Here is an 18,224-nt window from a genome sequence, read left to right as displayed (position 1 = left end):
CTTAAGGAAAACTGTAAATAAACAAATGTATTCTAAAATGAATCAGTGTGCAATCACTCACTTGATAACTTTTCCCACCACAAAGAAGAAAAACTGATGCAACTGTATGAAATCACAGGAGGCAAGAATATTTTTTTTTAATGCTTTTATTTTCCGATTAAAAGAAAATGCATTCGTTCATTCTTCAAATCAACATTCGGCTGGTTTACCCAATATCTGTCAGTTAAGTTTTTTTCAGAGGTTTTCCTTCTAAATCGTGGAACCTCAAGATTAATTTTCTCATTAAAATATTCCCACCTGGCATGTTCACACCTGTCAGAGTGTGCCAGAGTACTTACTGTTTGCAGATGTACATATAAAATCCAATGCCATGTGCTCACCAGAGACAAAAAAGTAGACAGTACACACCTGCCCAAATATTAAACATTTATGATGGTAAAACCATTTTTGCAAAACATTAACGCTTATAAACTTTTATCATGTTCATAAATAGAACCCGGACACATGTTGCATAAAAGTATATACTTTGATGTATATACGGATATGCGTGTTCTCATTTAACTTCCCGTTAAGTTTATAAGGTAGCGTGGTCTTCACACTGCTCGTGCCCTATGATGGCCACTTCTTTATTGCAAACTGTCCTGATTTTAAACAAATGCACAACATTCGTACCACTTATAACTGGGGCCTGCTGGCCAGTCTCACAGAGACCATGTCTGTAACCCACGGTCGCCCATGAAACTGAGTTGGCTTCCGAAGAATCAAGATCTTAAAACAATAATAACAATAATAAGGCCAAGTATCATTGCAAGTCAGGTTCTCTCCATTTGAGTGATAGAAAAAAAGAAAGAAAACAACTTAAGAGCCACTGGATCGTATGCATTCCATTTGCATAGTTTTTGACTTTGTTGAAACGCAAGCCAGCCAGAGAGTAAAAGAGAGGCCCGTATTGAGCTTGATATCTGACCTACAGTGGAAAGTGGCAAATCAGACTGTTGGTTTTACCATACAAGTCACCCAAGGTGAGAAATCAACCCTGAACTCCACCATTTTACCCCTTTGAAGGCTAGGATGATGTCATTTTTCACTATGGTAACTATCAGAAAATCTTGTACAGGCAACTGTAACATCGACTCTCTCCGATGGAGTTTATAGCAGCCCTCTGTTGAGCATTCTCCTTACTATGAGAGATTGTGAAATGCATATAACATTTCTGAAAGTAAAAACAGAGAAAAACTCTGGGATCCAATGACTGGTCTAATCGTTCGAGAATAAAAAACCTCCATGAGGTACACACGCTCTTAAATGGCTCATCGTATGACCAGTCGTAAACATAATCTAGTATCCCGATCCCCACCTGAACCGAAAACAAAGAATAAAAGAGTAAAAAAATAAATCATTTCATGCAGACATTTGGCCATTTTAGTTTGTTTTTAACTCCCCAGTGGAATGTTCCAAACACATCTCATAGCAGCTTATAGGTCTGATAGAACCAACCTTGATTTTTCAATAGATTAAATTACATTCACTCTTCACAGTGAAACAGGTGCATTGTAAGAGAGAGATCTAGCATACAGTATGTTAACCAAAAGCCACAGCACAGCTGTGGACCACCGCTCAAGACCAACCTCCTCTCCGTTAGTACGTTTATCTAATAGTAGCTGTCATAATACAATAGTAGTAGTACATCTCGGCTGATCAGCCATTGGCCCTGCCCTCTGCCAGCATGCGGGCACTTCGAGTAAAAAAAAAAAAAAAAAAGAAGTTGTATCACCATGATCTTTGGCAACTGGCGCAGGAGCGCTGACAGAAGTGAAATCCAGTGACTTTGCTGAGCAGATTTTTCTATATGGAAACTTTCTCTGTGAAAGGCCTGAGCTATTGGAACTCCTTTATCCTCTATGCATCTAACATTAAACCCTGAGAAAGGCTGTTTCCTGTTCACGGTTGCAGAAGTGGTACACTTTGTATATAACACACCCCCTTCTCTGATGTATGCACTTTTTGTATGTTTACACTACTCACATAGACAAATTAAATCAACAGTAAAACACTGACAGTTTAAATATGCTGTGTCTTTGTATCGCTTGTCATACGCTGCACTAGACATCGACTCGGTCAACCAGGGACATACAAATAACAAAGGTTTGAAATGAAACTATTCTGGGTTTCAGGCACGGTATGAATGCTTTAACAGTTTGTAATGCGTTGAAAAGACTGACCAACACTGTCGTTCTCTGCCAACTCCAGTCGTTATCCACCATTCAGCAAAATCAATATACAACAAACAATGTTTTTGGTGCTGTACCACGTAGAAATGGGACTTTCAAATATGGACAAAATACAGAATCCCACAACTGCAACACATATAAGAGCATTAAGTCCATTTCAGCATGTCAGATACTTAAGCAAACGCACCTGAACCGCATTCTTTTAAGTATGTTTTCTTCAAACTATTTTAATTCCACAAATAATGCGGAAAAAAACAAAATCACTAATGCTGACATAGATACCAAAGTAAGTTGTAAACCTATCAATGTTTAGTCAAGCTGGATCTCTGCTTCACATTTTTAAAGTGTAGAATAGTATTTTTCTACAGAGAAACCCTATGTGCAGGCATTCACGTGCCACGAGTTTTGTCTTGTTGCTAACTGCTCAAAACCATTTTTGGACCACGGATAAGAAATCCTGACAAAATCATAAGATAATTGCTAGGTTGTCCCCCAATGCGCTTGCCTTTAGAGATCAATTTTACACTGCAATGGCTCACTTTGGCTCTACGTTTGTCATAAGCGCAGATTCTCAATCCAAGAAGATTGAGTGATGGCTTCCATTTAGAACCTGCTTTGATAACAATAGTCTATACCACCAACAAAACAGGAAGTTCTTAGTCCTGACAGAGTCAAGTTTGCGAGGCAACGTAATGTTTTAAAAGTACTCTGCTCTTTGACAATTAACTTCATTTTTCAACATGCAAAAAAAAGAAAAAGATATGTTTTTGAAGGGGGGGGGGGCGGTTCTGCAAAGCAAAAACGCTGCCACTTTCAAAAAAGGCTTTAGTTTGACATTCACTTAATATGACTATGCAAGCAACCACAACTTCCCTCAACTGTGATTTTAAAAAGCGCAAATATATAGGCAATACGTTAAAGCACAACACACCGAGAATCACAATTCTTAAAGAGTAACTAGGGAAATTGGACACAATAATAAAAAATAAAAAAAACAGCAACTTCTATAGCACATTCTTTTGGAAGAGCTCTGTCTCCAGAAATCTACAACATCTTGTCCATCGAGCATGCCGACCCTCTGAACAAACAGCTTTAACAAAAGCTTTTAACTGGAAAAGTACCGCAAGTGCAGGAATCCTGAGATATGGAACAAGCAATCGTCTGCCTCCCTCAATTCTAATGTTTTACAGATTAAATACGGTGGCATGGATTCAGCCCATTCAGTTTTTCACCCTCAACTGTGATCCACTGAAGATTACCCACTTCTGTTGGGAATTATGCACTGAATGAGCAATATTAACTCTGAACAGATGGAATCCAAGGCTAAAAACATTATGAGAAAGGGGAGAGTTTCAAGGCAACGGTGACTCGAGAAGAACAATTACTTGAAGGAACATCTGATTGTTTTCACTCTCATCCAAAATATCATAACCATCTCATTATCTTCCTTGTCATATCATTTTTGCCTTACTGAGACAGACGGGAAGGACTTCTTTATAAAAAAGAAATAAATAAATTTAAAAAAAAACATCCACCTATGGCTGGGCCCAGATATTGTGCTGAAGGGCGGTCAGCATGCAGGCGTTAAACAACAGAATGAAATCCTCTATGATTGATTTCACCAGCAGAGGTGCATCTACTTCCAGGTTGAGAAAAACCAAATGGATCTACGTCCCGAGCATGTTGTTTCAACCAAACCTCACATCCAAACAACAATTACACGTTAATGAACAAACAGAAAGGGTCATAACTGCAGTGGATCAGCCCTATTCCTTGGCCGGAAGACTAGTCTCCCTTAAAAAGGTGAATGAGAATGCGTGATTTCGTTGTTGCGAAAACCGAAAAGGATCAGCTGATAGTTTGAGGTAACTCCACGCTTTCTAGGGGGAAAGCGACAAACGGACAAAGCGAGAGAATCGACAAGTAACTGTACAACTTTTCAGCTAGCTGTATAAAAGCCACTTCTCTACCATTCACTCATTTAGCTACTAAACCAATACCCAACTATAATGTCCTAGTAATAAGCAGGATATATAGATATAGATATAAATATAGAGCTAATACTGATTAAGCACAGCACATATAAAATAATTAATTCACACTAAAAAGAAAAAAAGCAATGAAAAAAAAACAATATGTAAAATGAGAAGGGCCCATTTAAGTGAAAGATCACAAAGCACAAGGTTAGAGAGTAGGGTGTTTGGTAACAGGAGCCTGGTAGCACCCTACATGCCCGCACTGAAGCTCTGCATCTCGCGGTGGAAGTGCTGAGTAGGCTCGTTCAGGACCATGCTGTTGTCCAGGGAGGGATGCCAGACGCGACCCAGGCCCAGGGACACCTCCTTCACTAGATTGTTGACGGGGTCGCCCTCAATGTACACTGACTGGTCTGGGTCAAAGTCGATGCTCTCTTCAGACACCTCTAGGACTTTGAGGTTTGACCCACGCAAGCGAGAGATGGCCACAAGGTTGTGAGACCACACGGTGTAGCCTGCAAAGCAAAGGAATAATTTACCCAAAGAAATTATAAATTACATCATTATGTAATTGCTTCATGTTCTTCAAAACTAAATACTGTTAGTATTTCCATGGAACACTCAAGGAGAATTTAAGGATCTTTATGCAGGTCTTCCCATATAATGACAACTCACTGAGACCACATCTATTAAACTCCAAAAAAAGGACATCATAAAAGAAGCCCATATACATATGGAACAGACCAATATTTAAACTGTTATTTGCGGACAAAACAAATATGGTGGCTATGACGTTGTCAAAAAAATAAAATAAAAAAAGCATTCCATTTCAAAAATAATGTGCATAAAATAGATTAATAGTTTTAGTCTGCTCATTTTCTCAACTGTTAAGTCAAAAGTAAAGACAGTAGACAGTTCACATGGTTTTGCACTTGCACCACAGTACCCTGACTCAAACTTCATAATAACAGCGATATGGGTCAATGACGTGTTTATATGGTTAATTAAATTTAAAAGGTTTAGATTTTGAAAATAAAATGTACAAATTACATTATTTTATTGAGGACTCAGTCTAAAAGTTCTGGTTTTAATAAATTTTGAGAATATTTGGGGGATGATGGCAAAAATATCAATGTGGTGCAACCGTAAAAACTTTGTACCAAATAATTACACTTGCTTAAAAAAGGTGAAATTCTCAATAAAACACCCTATGAACTAGTTTGGCATAATCTTACACTAGAACTATTTAATAGTAAATAAAAGTAATGGAATACCATTGTTCTGAAAATTACATTTAATTTGGGGGATCCTGTCAGTCAAGCCAATTTCCTGAAGCATCAAGTTGTTGTAACCACAAACCAAGGAGCCATTTTTTTATGTGCAAGAAGACCATGTGACAGGAAATGATATCACAGAGAAAGACCCCTGATGACCCTAACTGCTGCATAAAAAGTTTAGTAACTTTATTTAAAATATTTGAGATAATTTGATATGGGTCGATATTTTTGTTGTATATAACAACTCTGATCGAAATTTATAGACAATTGCACACTATTTACATCATATACAAGGTGTGCACCGATGCAGAAACGTTTTTCAAGTGGCCGTTTGTACCGTTTCAAGAACAGGATACATGGACTCCAGTTTTCAACAAAATGTTACCATTTAGCATTTTCCTGATTGACAAGGGAATGCTAGAGCAACGTGTATGCTCAACTATGGCGTTATATATGTGCCTCATTCCTGAGCGAGTAATTGTAAGTTTTGAGCACAGAGAACTATATTTTGCAAGCACATTGCATTATATTTTGTACAGAAATTAACAATCGCAAATAAAAAAATCGTTTGAGCAAAGAAAAAACGATTCCGTGCTCAATAAATGTATTTGCTATTATCCATATTAATGTGCAATAATAACCCTCTCACACAGTTTACTCAGGTGCTCTCACAAATTTATTCTCTGCGCTCTGTCAAGTCCCTCTCTCTCGCTCAACCTCTTAATTCTGTGCGCGCTCAACTCTTGACACACACGCGCGCTCAACTTGCAACAGCGTTACAAGTGTGCCACAAAATCAACCAATCGGAAAAGTAAAGGTCAATTGTGATTGGCTGTTGGTCTCCAATCACCACGCAGCACAAAGATGACGAAAAATTTATTTTATGGATAGATGTCTTCTCTAGCCATCATCAAACATGACAGAGTCAAATGGTGAAAACTGCAACAATATGCCACAACGTCAGGTGAGTTAGTAATTTCTAGTTTTATGATGTTATGGTTTTCTATGCCTTTGATGAAACCCTGCTATTATCTACGGAAGCGTATTGCATTCACTTGAGAAAAAAAAATGTACTCTGTTTTTCTGAATTAACGACTTAATTATCTCAGAATTACGAGAATTTTTCATGGAAAAAAAAGTTTTTGCTCTGTTTTTCTGAATTAATGAGATCCCTCAAAATCCTGCCAGGAGCTCTATTTTAGCTGGATGCATGAATTTATAGAGATATATTTTAAACTTGGCCTTCAATACAAAGACATTACTGTCTATGACATTTGTAATACTGTCATGGCTGAGACACGCTTTGATCTTCCAAAGGACACTAATTACACGAGAACTACCGGAATTCTAGAACTACTAGAATGGCCATAGTGGTCATTCTGACCGTTCATACTAGACTGTACCAAATGTCATGTCATATTTACATTCGAAACTTCCATTGAGGTTTTAGAATGAAGCTTCTAATGTCTGTCGTCATATTTTATATCGTCATCACCCTAAAAATGTATTGAATAAAATAGAATAATATGGATCAAATGGAGCGCCAAGTGAATGCAGATAGTCCTACATAATAGGATCTTTTTTTGTAATATATAATAGTGCTAGACTATATAAATACATAGGCCTATATATTATATATTAGCTGCTAGACTGCCCCGGAAGGTGCGTGCCTCGCTTTGTGTACAGCAAGTTTTTCACCACAGTGAAAATGTTTTCGAAAGTCTAAACGCCAACAAACATGGATTGAGGCGGAATATTTCGTTAGATAAAAACATGTTGTGAATTTTGGAAATTATTACATCTATCCCTTTTCAAAACATGTTGACTTTTGGACTTTACAACGCTCTGGAGTTATTGGAAATTGGAAACAATCCTGTGCAGCCACCACTGGAATCAAAATCCATGAATAAATGAATCTGTTATATTAATAATAAACACCAGGACACGAAATTTTAATTCTAATGAATGTGAAAATGTATTAGTTCATCGACAACCACAGAACTTGCTATTGTAGCTGATTACAGATACAAATTTGATTATTTATATTAAATTATTCTCTTTGTAACATAAAAACAAATCTCTACAATAGCTTATAAAAACATCAAAGTGTATTTCAATGCATAGTAAAAACCTTAGACATGTATGAAACACATATAAGGTTCTAACCCAAAATGGCCAAAACAGTTAATAAAGAATATGAACATTCGCTAAACTGTGGGAAAACGAACTGATTTAGAAAGCAATATTTGTTCTACTGTGAGCAAAAATATAATGCTGTAAAACTATAATGAAAATAGTATGCTGTAAAATCATTATGATCAAATTCTCCTAAAAGTGGCTCACTTGAACAAAAAAGGGGGCCCCCCTTTTAGGAGAATAATTTAATATAATCAAATTTGTATCTGTAATCAGCTACAATAGCAAGTTCTGTGGTTGTCGATGAACTAATACATTTTCACATTCATTAGAATTAAAATTTTGTGTCCTGGTGTTTATTATTAATATAACAGATTCATTTATTCATGGATTTTGATTCCAGTGGTGGCTGCACAGGATTGTTTCCAATTTCCAATAACTCCAGAGCGTTGTAAAGTCCAAAAGTCAACATGTTTTGAAAAGGGATAGATGTAATAATTTCCAAAATTCACAACATGTTTTTATCTAACGAAATATTCCGCCTCAATCCATGTTTGTTGGCGTTTAGACTTTCGAAAACATTTTCACTGTGGTGAAAAACTTGCTGTACACAAAGCGAGGCACGCACCTTCCGGGGCAGTCTAGCAGCTAATATATAATATATAGGCCTATGTATTTATATAGTCTAGCACTATTATATATTACAAAAAAAGATCCTATTATGTAGGACTATCTGCGTTCGCTTGGCGCTCCATTTGATCCATATTATTCTATTTTATTCAATACATTTTTAGGGTGATGACGATATAAAATATGACGACAGACATTAGAAGCTTCATTCTAAAACCTCAATAGAAGTTTCGAATGTAAATATGACATGACATTTGGTACAGTCTAGTATGAACGGTCAGAATGACCACTATGGCCATTCTAGTAGTTCTAGTGTAATTAGTGTTCTTTGGAAGATCAAAGCGTGTCTCAGCCATGACAGTATTACAAATGTCATAGACAGTAATGTCTTTGTATTGAAGGCCAAGTTTAAAATATATCTCTATAAATTCATGCGCATCCAGCTAAAATAGAGCTCCTGGCAGGATTTTGAAGGATCGCATTAATTCAGAAAAACAGAGCAAAAACTTTTTTTTCCATGAAAAATTCTCGTAATTCTGAGATAATTAAGTCGTTAATTCAGAAAAACAGAGTACATTTTTTTTCTCAAGTGAATGCAATACGCCTCGTAGATAATAGCAGGGTTTCATCAAAGGCATAGAAAACCATAACATCATAAAACTAGAAATTACTAACTCACCTGACGTTGTGGCATATTGTTGCAGTTTTCACCATTTGACTCTGTCATGTTTGATGGTGGCTAGAGAAGACACCTATCCATAAAATAAATTTTTCGTCATCTTTGTGCTGCGTGGTGATTGGAGACCAACAGCCAATCACAATTGACCTTTAATTTTCCGATTGGTTGATTTTGTGGCACACTTGTAACGCTGTTGCAAGTTGAGCGAGCGTGTGTCAAGAGTTGAGCGTGTGTCAAAGTTGGCCGCGTGTGTCAAGAGTTGAGCGTGTGTCAAGAGTTGAGCGTGTGTCAAGAGTTGAGCCGCGTGTGTCAAGAGTTGAGCCGCGTGTGTCAAGAGTTGAGCGCGCGTGTGTCAAGAGTTGAGCGCGTGTTTGAAGAGTTGAGCGCGCGTGTGTTTGAAGAGTTGAGCGCGCCTGTGTGTGTCAAGAGTTGAGCGCGCCTGTGTGTGTCAAGAGTTGAGCGCGCCTGTGTGTGTCAAGAGTTGAGCGCGCCTGTGTGTGTCAAGAGTTGAGCGCCTGTGTGTGTGTCAAGAGTTGAGCGCGCCTGTGTGTGTGTCAAGAGTTGAGCGCGCCTGTGTGTGTCAAGAGTTGAGCGCGCCTGTGTGTGTCAAGAGTTGAGCGCGCCTGTGTGTGTCAAGAGTTGAGCGCGCGTGTCAAGAGTTGAGCGCGCGTGTCAAGAGTTGAGCGCGCACAGAAGAGGTTGAGCGAGAGAGAGAGAGAGAGGGACTTGACAGAGCGCAGAGAATAAATTTGTGAGAGCACCTGAGTAAACTGTGTGAGAGGGTTATTATTGCACGTTAATATGGATAATAGCAAATACATTTATTGAGCACGGAATCGTTTTTTCTTTGCTCAAACGAGTTTTTTTATTTGCGATTGTTAATTTCTGTTCAAAATATAATGCAATGTGCTTGCAAAATATAGTTCTGTGCTCAAAACTTACAATTACTCGCTCAGGAATGAGGCACATATATAACGCCATACTCAGCTTGCATTAAGGGCACAACTCCATAAATGTACAAGCCTCTTGATAAGGAGTCAGTGAGTTCCATGGCCAAGTCGCATCCATAATGTTTTATGCGATAAGTTTATGCTAGACAAAGAGTGCTGATGCAACAACACCCAAAAGTTTGTGTGCAAAGCTTATTTATATCAATGTGAAGTCTAATAAACAAATCATACCCCTTTGTAACTTTTAAAAACTTGAATGTGTGTTCCAGTGTAATGGCTGTTTTAACACATTTCACCATTGTGTTTCAGTGAAATGGACATTCCATTGATGGTTATAATCACAATCATGGGTAAAAAAAACATTATGTTAGCATATCTTCAGTGAGCAACATGTTCTCGAGTGACAACGAAATGAAATGATCTTGCCGTAATGGTCTCTGCTGTAAACTACCGGCTGTTTGCTTATAGTATTCACTTCCTAGTAGAGAGGCAACCTTAAAGTGTGCGAGGGACCCAATTGGTTAGCCGTTTATGGAGGCGCCCTCTGATATGCTCGCCCTGAGGTAACGTTGACAGTTTCGGTCGAGGATGTCTTAAAAGCTGAACGCCTACCAATATCAAGCTGCTTGTGGACAGACTGCATCAGAAAGGCATTCTTCTCACAAACAGCATTTCGGAGTTGCTAGCAGTTATTGCATGTGATACTATCAGCAATCATTGCATGTATCGCACCTGTGCAAAGTGCTGTTACAATGAGATTTAGTTTGAAGGACCTCTGGAGGCAACGGTTCTAACATGGCGGCAGTAGCCCAGGGTAGTCACATCTGAACAAGAGAAAATGTTTGTCAACGTTGCAAAAGTCACACAAAGCAGAAAGTGTGATGATCTGTTGGCTTTGTGTAACAAGAAGCTAGACTCTCTAGCTCAGGATCAATTAAATTGGCTCCATCAAACCAACACATGCGAGGATGAAGTGTAGACTTCTCTGAGAACTATGGCCGTAAGTTTCCACTTCGGTGGCAGCCGTAAGCAGGTTACAATCCACACCTGTGGGGCATATACAGCCTCATCATCCTTCTCCTATGCCACATTCTCTGCCTCTCCCCACCATGATGAACGTGCTGTATCGGCTCACATGGAGACTGTATTGAGGGATGCCATAGGTAAATGTAACACACCACCTTGTACTCTACATATCATCAGTGATGGACCAGTGACCCAATACAGGAACAAGAAAAACTTTTATCTACTCAGCACATTGCCTTTTCTGTGTGGCTTCCAAAGGGTCACATGGAACTTCAGTGTGAAATCGCATGGAAAAGGAGCTCCTGATGGGGTTGGAGGGGCTGTAAAGCGTTTTGCGGATACAGCAGTCCAAAGGAGGCAGTGACTTGCAAACAGCTGAGGAAGTTTACAAGTTCCTGAAAGATCAACCCTCTAGCATTGAATACCATTGGATATGCAAGTAAGCCATTGCAAAGTATGATAAATCAGTTCCAATAAATGTCCCAGCTGTGAAAGGTACACTGAAAGGTAACCAAGTGTCATCTGAAGAGCCAGATGCAATTCAGTGCAGGGAAATGTCATGTTTCTGTGCGAGACCTGGTATCTGCAAGTGCTATGATCCATCTCCAGTAGATATCCGCAACCTCCCAGAAAACCTAACCTCAACATCTACCGACTGTCAGCAGGATCTGAGAGTTCATTCTGGTCAGAAATGAAAGCAAGCCTTTTGTGGGACAGGTCATCTAGGTGGTGGGTGAAGAAGTGGAAGTGAGCTGCATGAAACAACTGGGTGGGAAGAATGTCTTCACCTGGCCTCATCAACCTCAACTCCTATTCTATTGAGTCTGATGTGCTGCCATTATCTCCGAGCCACAACCTTTAAACTCACGTCATTCAAAACTAACGATGGAGGACTGGAAACATTTTAAAGTACACTCACGGGCTCAATCACAAATGACCCCCCCCCTCCCCTCTCTCCCTCCCACAATTTTTTAAAACACGTTTTTACTCTGATTTGTTGTTGTCAGATGTTTTTCCTTCATTGAAATAAAACACCAAGATTACCTTGTTGACTGTCATGCTTGATTTGCAGTGTTAATTTCAGCAACAAACAATGGCCTTTGACTGTAGAAGCAATATGGTCAGGTGGTGTAATTGGTTTGTCAATTGGCGTAACCAGTATTTTTCATATAAATACGTTAATATTCAGGACAATTTATGCACAATAAAATTTTCTCTCCTATTGCAGTGTAATAGTCTTTATTTTGTACCTAATTTGTAAATGATTTAGAAAACAGAGGTGCTTTCAGCATACTGTCCCGCTCAAATGTATACAATTAAAAACAAAATCTATTTTCATATTTTTTTTAAATTATGTAATTATTTTGAGGAGTATACTTACATACACTCTAGGTGGATAAAATGTGTAATATTTAAATGTACATTTTATTTACATTTATTGTTGTTACCCCACTTGACACGAACCTTATGGATGCTTTTAAAACAAGTTGCTCAACTTGCCACCCCTTATTTGTCATTGACCCATATACCACATTGTTTTTTTGTATTCATTACAGTTGTATGTAGGGTAGCAATATTCAAAGATAGCAGTGCTATTTGGCTGAACTCAGACAGAGCACAACAGAATGGAACGGACCGTGAGGATCTCGAGACACACATTTCCAAGTTGAACTCCTTTCTAGACAAATTGTTTAAAATACACGTTGCTTAATCTGAAAAACACTGATAAGAGAGCAAGACGCAACGGCCAAAAACCTCCACCTACTGTAAGGGGCTGTTTTTGCAACATTCATTTGTTTTTCTATGTAAACATGCGCTAGAAGAACATATTTGTTTTGCTTAGTTTTTGTTTATTAAGAGTCTAGTGCAGGAGTGCTTTTTTTTTTTTAGATAATGTGTCTAGTTAAAAATCATCGAAACACTTGCTGTCTGTTAGACTGTATTTGTTGCGCTGTGTCTAGCCTTTTTAGTGCAAGAATGAGATCAATCTGAAGTCATCGTCAGTGCTTGGCACACATCCAAAATTCAAATGCACAGTTTTAGCTTTTGAATGTGCTTTTTATTCAACGAATGGTTGAATTTAGAATTTTTATTTGACAGCACTAGTGTATTTTGTGCTTGTTTATAATTAAAAGTCCTGCATTATGCACCAAATTCTTTAAAAAAATGTCTGGTTACTATTAGGATTTTGGTTGCAGAGCAAACTGCTTTTGGGATTTTATTCATTTAAGACACTGGTAGACTTTCTGTTTGTGCCCATCATAGTGACGAAAGTCAAAGACAATTTTTTATCAACCGATTAATTGAATATCAGCCTTTTCCACAACCTTCAGATGTGGTCACTATGAATGGTTATTAAAAAGAATTAAAAAAACACATTTTGTGTTCCACAGATGAAAAAAAATACAAATCCAGTTTTGGAATGACTTAAGAGTGAGTAAATGATGACATTTTCTTTTTTTTTTTTGTGAACTGTCATGTTAAAATGGCTAAACTTGTAAGACTGATGGAATAAAAATATCCAATTACCATGGATGATCAAGATAGCAAGGTGCACACAGCGCCAGGCGAGCAGAACCAATGGGTCCTCATTGCGGTTGACACTGAGATCCGGGAATCCTGCATCATCTCTCATCAAGATGAAGTGGGTGAGGGTTTTCTGGTACTGATGCGAGATGAGCTCCACGACACCGTCCGTCACCAGCGTGCTGTAGCTGTCTAAGTGAATCCGTTCCAGGGGCAAGCTCGGCTTCAGAATGCGTAGAAGGTCCTGGCTGCACACGTCCATACCCATAATGTACACACGTAGGTTTGTGCTGTGACGGATAAGGGCTTTCCAATCATCCTCAGCCGCTGTCCCATCCAAAGGCTTGGCATCCAAAGCAGCACCGCTGAGCAAGAGGGAGAGGCGATGGAGGGGCACTCGGTCACCGCTGGCGAGGAGACGGCACATTTCGGAAGTGAAGTCACAGAAGTCAAGAGATAAAGACCGCAGGTTGACGAGCCTTTCTAGCTCAACAGTGGAGATCAGGGTGGGCAGCTGATTATCTAACAGACTGAGGTGCTCGAGGGAGCTGGTGCAGTGGTTGGAGAGAGAGGCCAGGGAGCAGGGGGTCACGACGCCGAGCATGAACGCAGATGACAGCCACGTCATCTGCCTGCTGTTTGACAGGATCTCTTCAAAGAGCTGCTGGATCCTGTAAAACAGATGATGGAGAGTTGAAATGTTAGGATTATTACGAAACATTGTCTTTGGAAAATATGAAATATGACCAGATTATTGCAGTTTGCTGACATGAATAAATAAGGTAATTCATTTCGACGAACAAGGTCAAATCTGGAGTTTAAAACAAAATCCTTCACTGTAGACAAGGGGAGAAACTTGGTCAGTCCTTAATGACGGAATCTAGTTTCACATATACACATACTACTGTACAAACATTTCAACCACTTTCTGAATGAAACGAGCAACATAGTGACGTCATGTGACAACAATGTAGCATACTGAAGTCAAAAATGTTTATTACTGCATATACTTTTTACATGAAAAAAACAACATTAAGCCATATAGAATGTATAGCATAGTGTGCAGCATGCAAGTATTTAATTTTAAACATGAACATAGACTGAACAAATTCCCTTTACCCCAAAGATGAACTAACACAAAGGTCTCAAATTTTGCAATGCAAGAGTCCTGGAAAAGGACAAGAAAGTTACATGGTCTTAGCTGAATAAGCCAATCATCATTTACTCCTTAGTAATAAGTCAAAGGTAGCTATAAAACTTACTCTTTTATTTTCTTGCCCCCTTGGTCGACATGGTTGAGGTAAGAGCTGTCCAAAATGCCATCATCCTGGAGAATGCATGTGTCACCATACAGACTGAACTTCTGGAGGTTTCTGGACAAAGAAATAAGTGAAATCATGAACTGCAACTCTTTCAAATGTAGTCATTAAAGTCATTAAAACCCCTTTTTTAACCACTCCACAGATTTTGTATTATAAAACTCTTGTTTTGGCAAGTCATTTAGGACATCTACTTTGTGCAACATTTTTCCAACAATTATTTACAGGCAGATAGTTTCACTTTTAATTTCACTGCTAAATACTCCACCACTAAACAACACTGGTGAGTGAAATATGAACATTTACCAGCCAGTTGCCAAATATATAAATTGTAGTCGCATAGCACGATATTTGGTTGCAAATGCAGGTGATTTCCTCTAATTGTAGTGGAGGGTTGTGCATAAGAGCAAAAGATCAATCTTGGGACTTAAGAATAGATTTTAAGATCATTCAAATTAAGACTGCGATGCAGCAGAAAATCTATATTTTTACCCAACCATACATGTATATATACAAAGAGATGTTCCATGAGCACTGATGGTCTGGCAGGATCAGCACTCAGACGCTTCACTGTGTGTTTATCCACTCCGCTTGTGCCATTCTAAACTAAGGCGTAAGAGCAGTGCATATCTGTTAGGAGTTACTGTCTTTATTTTTTAACTTGCATATGTTAGCCATCAGGTGGTGGCAAAAGATCATTTTTGTGTGTAATATGAGCCAGTTGGTGACGTAAAGTGAAACCATTAGTCATGGTTTACATAGAACAGCGCTCTGTGATCGCTCATATTACCACTACATTACTTAAGCTAGGACATTGTTTTAAACAGCTTTAAATGAACAATTTCAGGATTAAGGCTCATTGCAGCTGAGAGACACAAATGACTGTTTGATTACAGAACTTGAGAACAGAGTTTCCACATTGGATACATACTGTTTAAAAATGGCGGAGGACATTGGTGTTTCTATAGTGATAGACTCTTGTGCGGCTACCACGAAATAGGGAGAAATACCCCCGCTTGGACGCTATTTTTCCACTGAGAAAGCTGACCTTCAGAACGCTGACAACGTCTCTGCTTGGGAGTGGCAAAAGGTGATCACACATGCTCCGTGTGTGTGTGTGTGTGTGTGTGTCTGTGTCTGTCTCTCTCTCTCTCTCTCTCTCTCTCTCTCTCTCTCTCTCTCTCTCTCACACACACACACACACACACACCCATAAATCCATCACTGTTTATCCAATAACTTGTTAGAACCAGCACAAGCAGTGATTCTATTTCTGAAGTGAACTTTTTGAATTACTAATGGAGGTTTGGACGCATCATTTATTTTGAACCAGCAACGGCAGATTCTGATCCGTAGCATGATAAAGTAGTTCCATGCACAAATGCGTTTATGACCTCCAAAAATAAAAATTTTTAAATTGTTCATTGAACTGTATACAAACAATATCACACTCGCAATTATGCTATATGGCCCTACATCAGCACTTAATTATTTATATTATTTATATCAGCACTTAAATTACCTACGGCACTTGTCCTGCGGCTGAATCACAGCAGTGCTGATGTAGGGCCATATAGCACGATTGCGAGTTTGATATTACTTAAATACATATGGTTTAATTTGTTAATTTTTGGTTTACTGTGCTTTGTGTGAAGTTAATAGATAATAAAGAAATGTATGGCATTATGTAATACATCACAGCATTCACATCATACCTGTACATTCTGCATATATGATAATAAGCTGCACAAATGTTAAAGAAATCTCATTAAATGACCACACAGAGAGAAATGTCGAACATAAAGTGAAACTGAACAGTGCAACCATAGGGGTTTGGGCATGACAATACCAATCCTGAACAGCACAAAAAGCCCTGGTGCTGAGAATTTTCAGGAAACATTCAGCTCTTTTTCCTGATCTTTACAATTTCAAACTAAGGCCTATTGTGTAAAGGCCAAATATAATCAGCAAGAGTACTTCTAGCACATGCACACAAACAGAAACCTGACTTATGAGACTAGAAAATAACATTATCAATAACATCTCACAAACCATTAAACATAAAAACAAATCTTGTTTAAGGATCAATGATGTGACCCTTTTTGACTGGTTCCATTCAGTTAGTTAATGCAATTCACTAAAATGACTTAAATCAACATCGACTATGATAAGCATGTTTTCAATTTCTTAGTTCAAAGCCATCTCTCTCTCATATATATATATATATATATATATATATATGAGAGAGAGAGATGGCTTTGAACTAAGAAATTGAAAACATATATATATGATCTAAGTACTTTTAATGAATTGCATTAACTAACTGAATGGAACCACTCAAAAAGAGTCACATCATTGATCCTTAAACAAGATTTGTTTTTATGTTTAATGGTTTGTGAGATGTTATTGATAATGTTATTTTCTTGTCTCATAAGTCAGGTTTCTGTTTGTGTGCATGCACTAGAGGGACTCTTGCTGATTATATTTGGCCTTTACACAATAGGCCTTAGTGTGAAAACACACACAATTTTTTTCCCTTGGACTTTAATTTTAAGTGGTGCTATTCTGGAGACAGCAAAAAAAATTGCTGAAGTTTTTGAAAAAAAGATATGTTGGCATACGTAGTTAGAAATAAAAAAAATAAAAAATAAATTATATATATATATATATATATAAATAAATCTCGGACAAGCTTATTTGTCAATGATTTTTAAAAGACTAGAAATGATGTTTAATAGAATGTCAACAATGCAGTACGGCTTGCAGGTGATCACAGTTTGGTTATGCACAAAGCAGGCAGCCATGCGATGCTTCAAGCATTCACACACAGGGAAGACAAGAGAACGTTACGTAATGCGCAGGATTTGTTTATGAGCTCTCGCGCTGGGCAGCGCTCGTGCAATGAAACATAGCAAGCAGTCGCCAATTCTGGGCTCTTTTTACCTGTTATAACGCAGACAGCTTAACACACACGACACCTGATCCAAGTAAGTGCCCATCGCATCCTTCCAGCGCTCGGCAATCTGCGGGTCGCTCTCGACGGTCTCCATTCCGTTCTGCAGCGGGCTTAAACAGCCCTCGACCGGGGCGAACTCCAGCTGCAGCTCCCGCACGAAGGAGCCAAACTTGCGCATGAGGAACTCTAACCGCGGGGTTTGTTCCGAGCCAGAGCCGCCACCGTTGGTTCCGCCGCCGACGCGCAGCTTGAGTTCTGTCCACAACGCGGGGTAGAAGAGACACTCCCTCCAGCGAGAGCACACTGCCGAGGCCCGCAGCTTATCGCGGTCCGATAGGAAGGAGAATATATGAACAATAAGCTCGCTGGGTAACGCCAAGGCTCCGACGCTGCTGCACAGAGCCATGGCAGGAGGCTTAAAAAATTCAATTAAGGTTAAAAACGCAACCGTTATACAATGTAACCGTGCCTCTCCTATCCCGTATAGATCAGTCCCCTCTCCGTTTCCTTAATACTGA

At 38.8% G+C, this 18,224-nt stretch overlaps 1 protein-coding gene across 1 annotated transcript; it reads right to left on the bottom strand.

Moving 5' to 3' along the window:
- Positions 1-149: 149 nt before the first annotated feature.
- On the bottom strand, positions 150-18,224 carry LOC127662853 (F-box only protein 33-like). Its single transcript, XM_052154228.1, has 4 exons — positions 17,694-18,224; positions 14,694-14,804; positions 13,435-14,102; positions 150-4,722 (listed from the first exon to the last, which is right to left on the bottom strand). Exons 1-4 carry the CDS (start codon positions 18,110-18,112, stop codon positions 4,457-4,459), a joined length of 1,464 nt encoding a protein of 487 aa, XP_052010188.1. The 5' UTR covers positions 18,113-18,224; the 3' UTR covers positions 150-4,456.

The sequence above is a fragment of the Xyrauchen texanus genome, chromosome 22, assembly GCF_025860055.1.
Source record: "Xyrauchen texanus isolate HMW12.3.18 chromosome 22, RBS_HiC_50CHRs, whole genome shotgun sequence".
NCBI classification, from domain to species: Eukaryota; Metazoa; Chordata; class Actinopteri; order Cypriniformes; family Catostomidae; genus Xyrauchen; species Xyrauchen texanus.
The sequence above is the reverse complement of the archived record's forward strand: the minus strand, read 5'-3'. Positions and strand labels throughout refer to the sequence as shown.

What these genes read in the sequence shown, in the direction of transcription:
- LOC127662853 (XM_052154228.1), bottom strand. Translation starts at nt 18,112, where the DNA reads ATGGCTCTGTGCAGCAGCGTCGGAGCCTTGGCGTTACCCAGCGAGCTT. An exon ending in AGCTGTCTGCGTTATAACAG is followed by an intron (nt 14,805 to 17,693) that starts GTAAAAAGAGCC and finishes TTCTTTGTCCAG; the next exon opens with AAACCTCCAGAAGTTCAGTC. An exon ending in TGCTATCTTGATCATCCATG is followed by an intron (nt 4,723 to 13,434) that starts GTAATTGGATAT and finishes TTTGCTTTGCAG; the next exon opens with GCTACACCGTGTGGTCTCAC.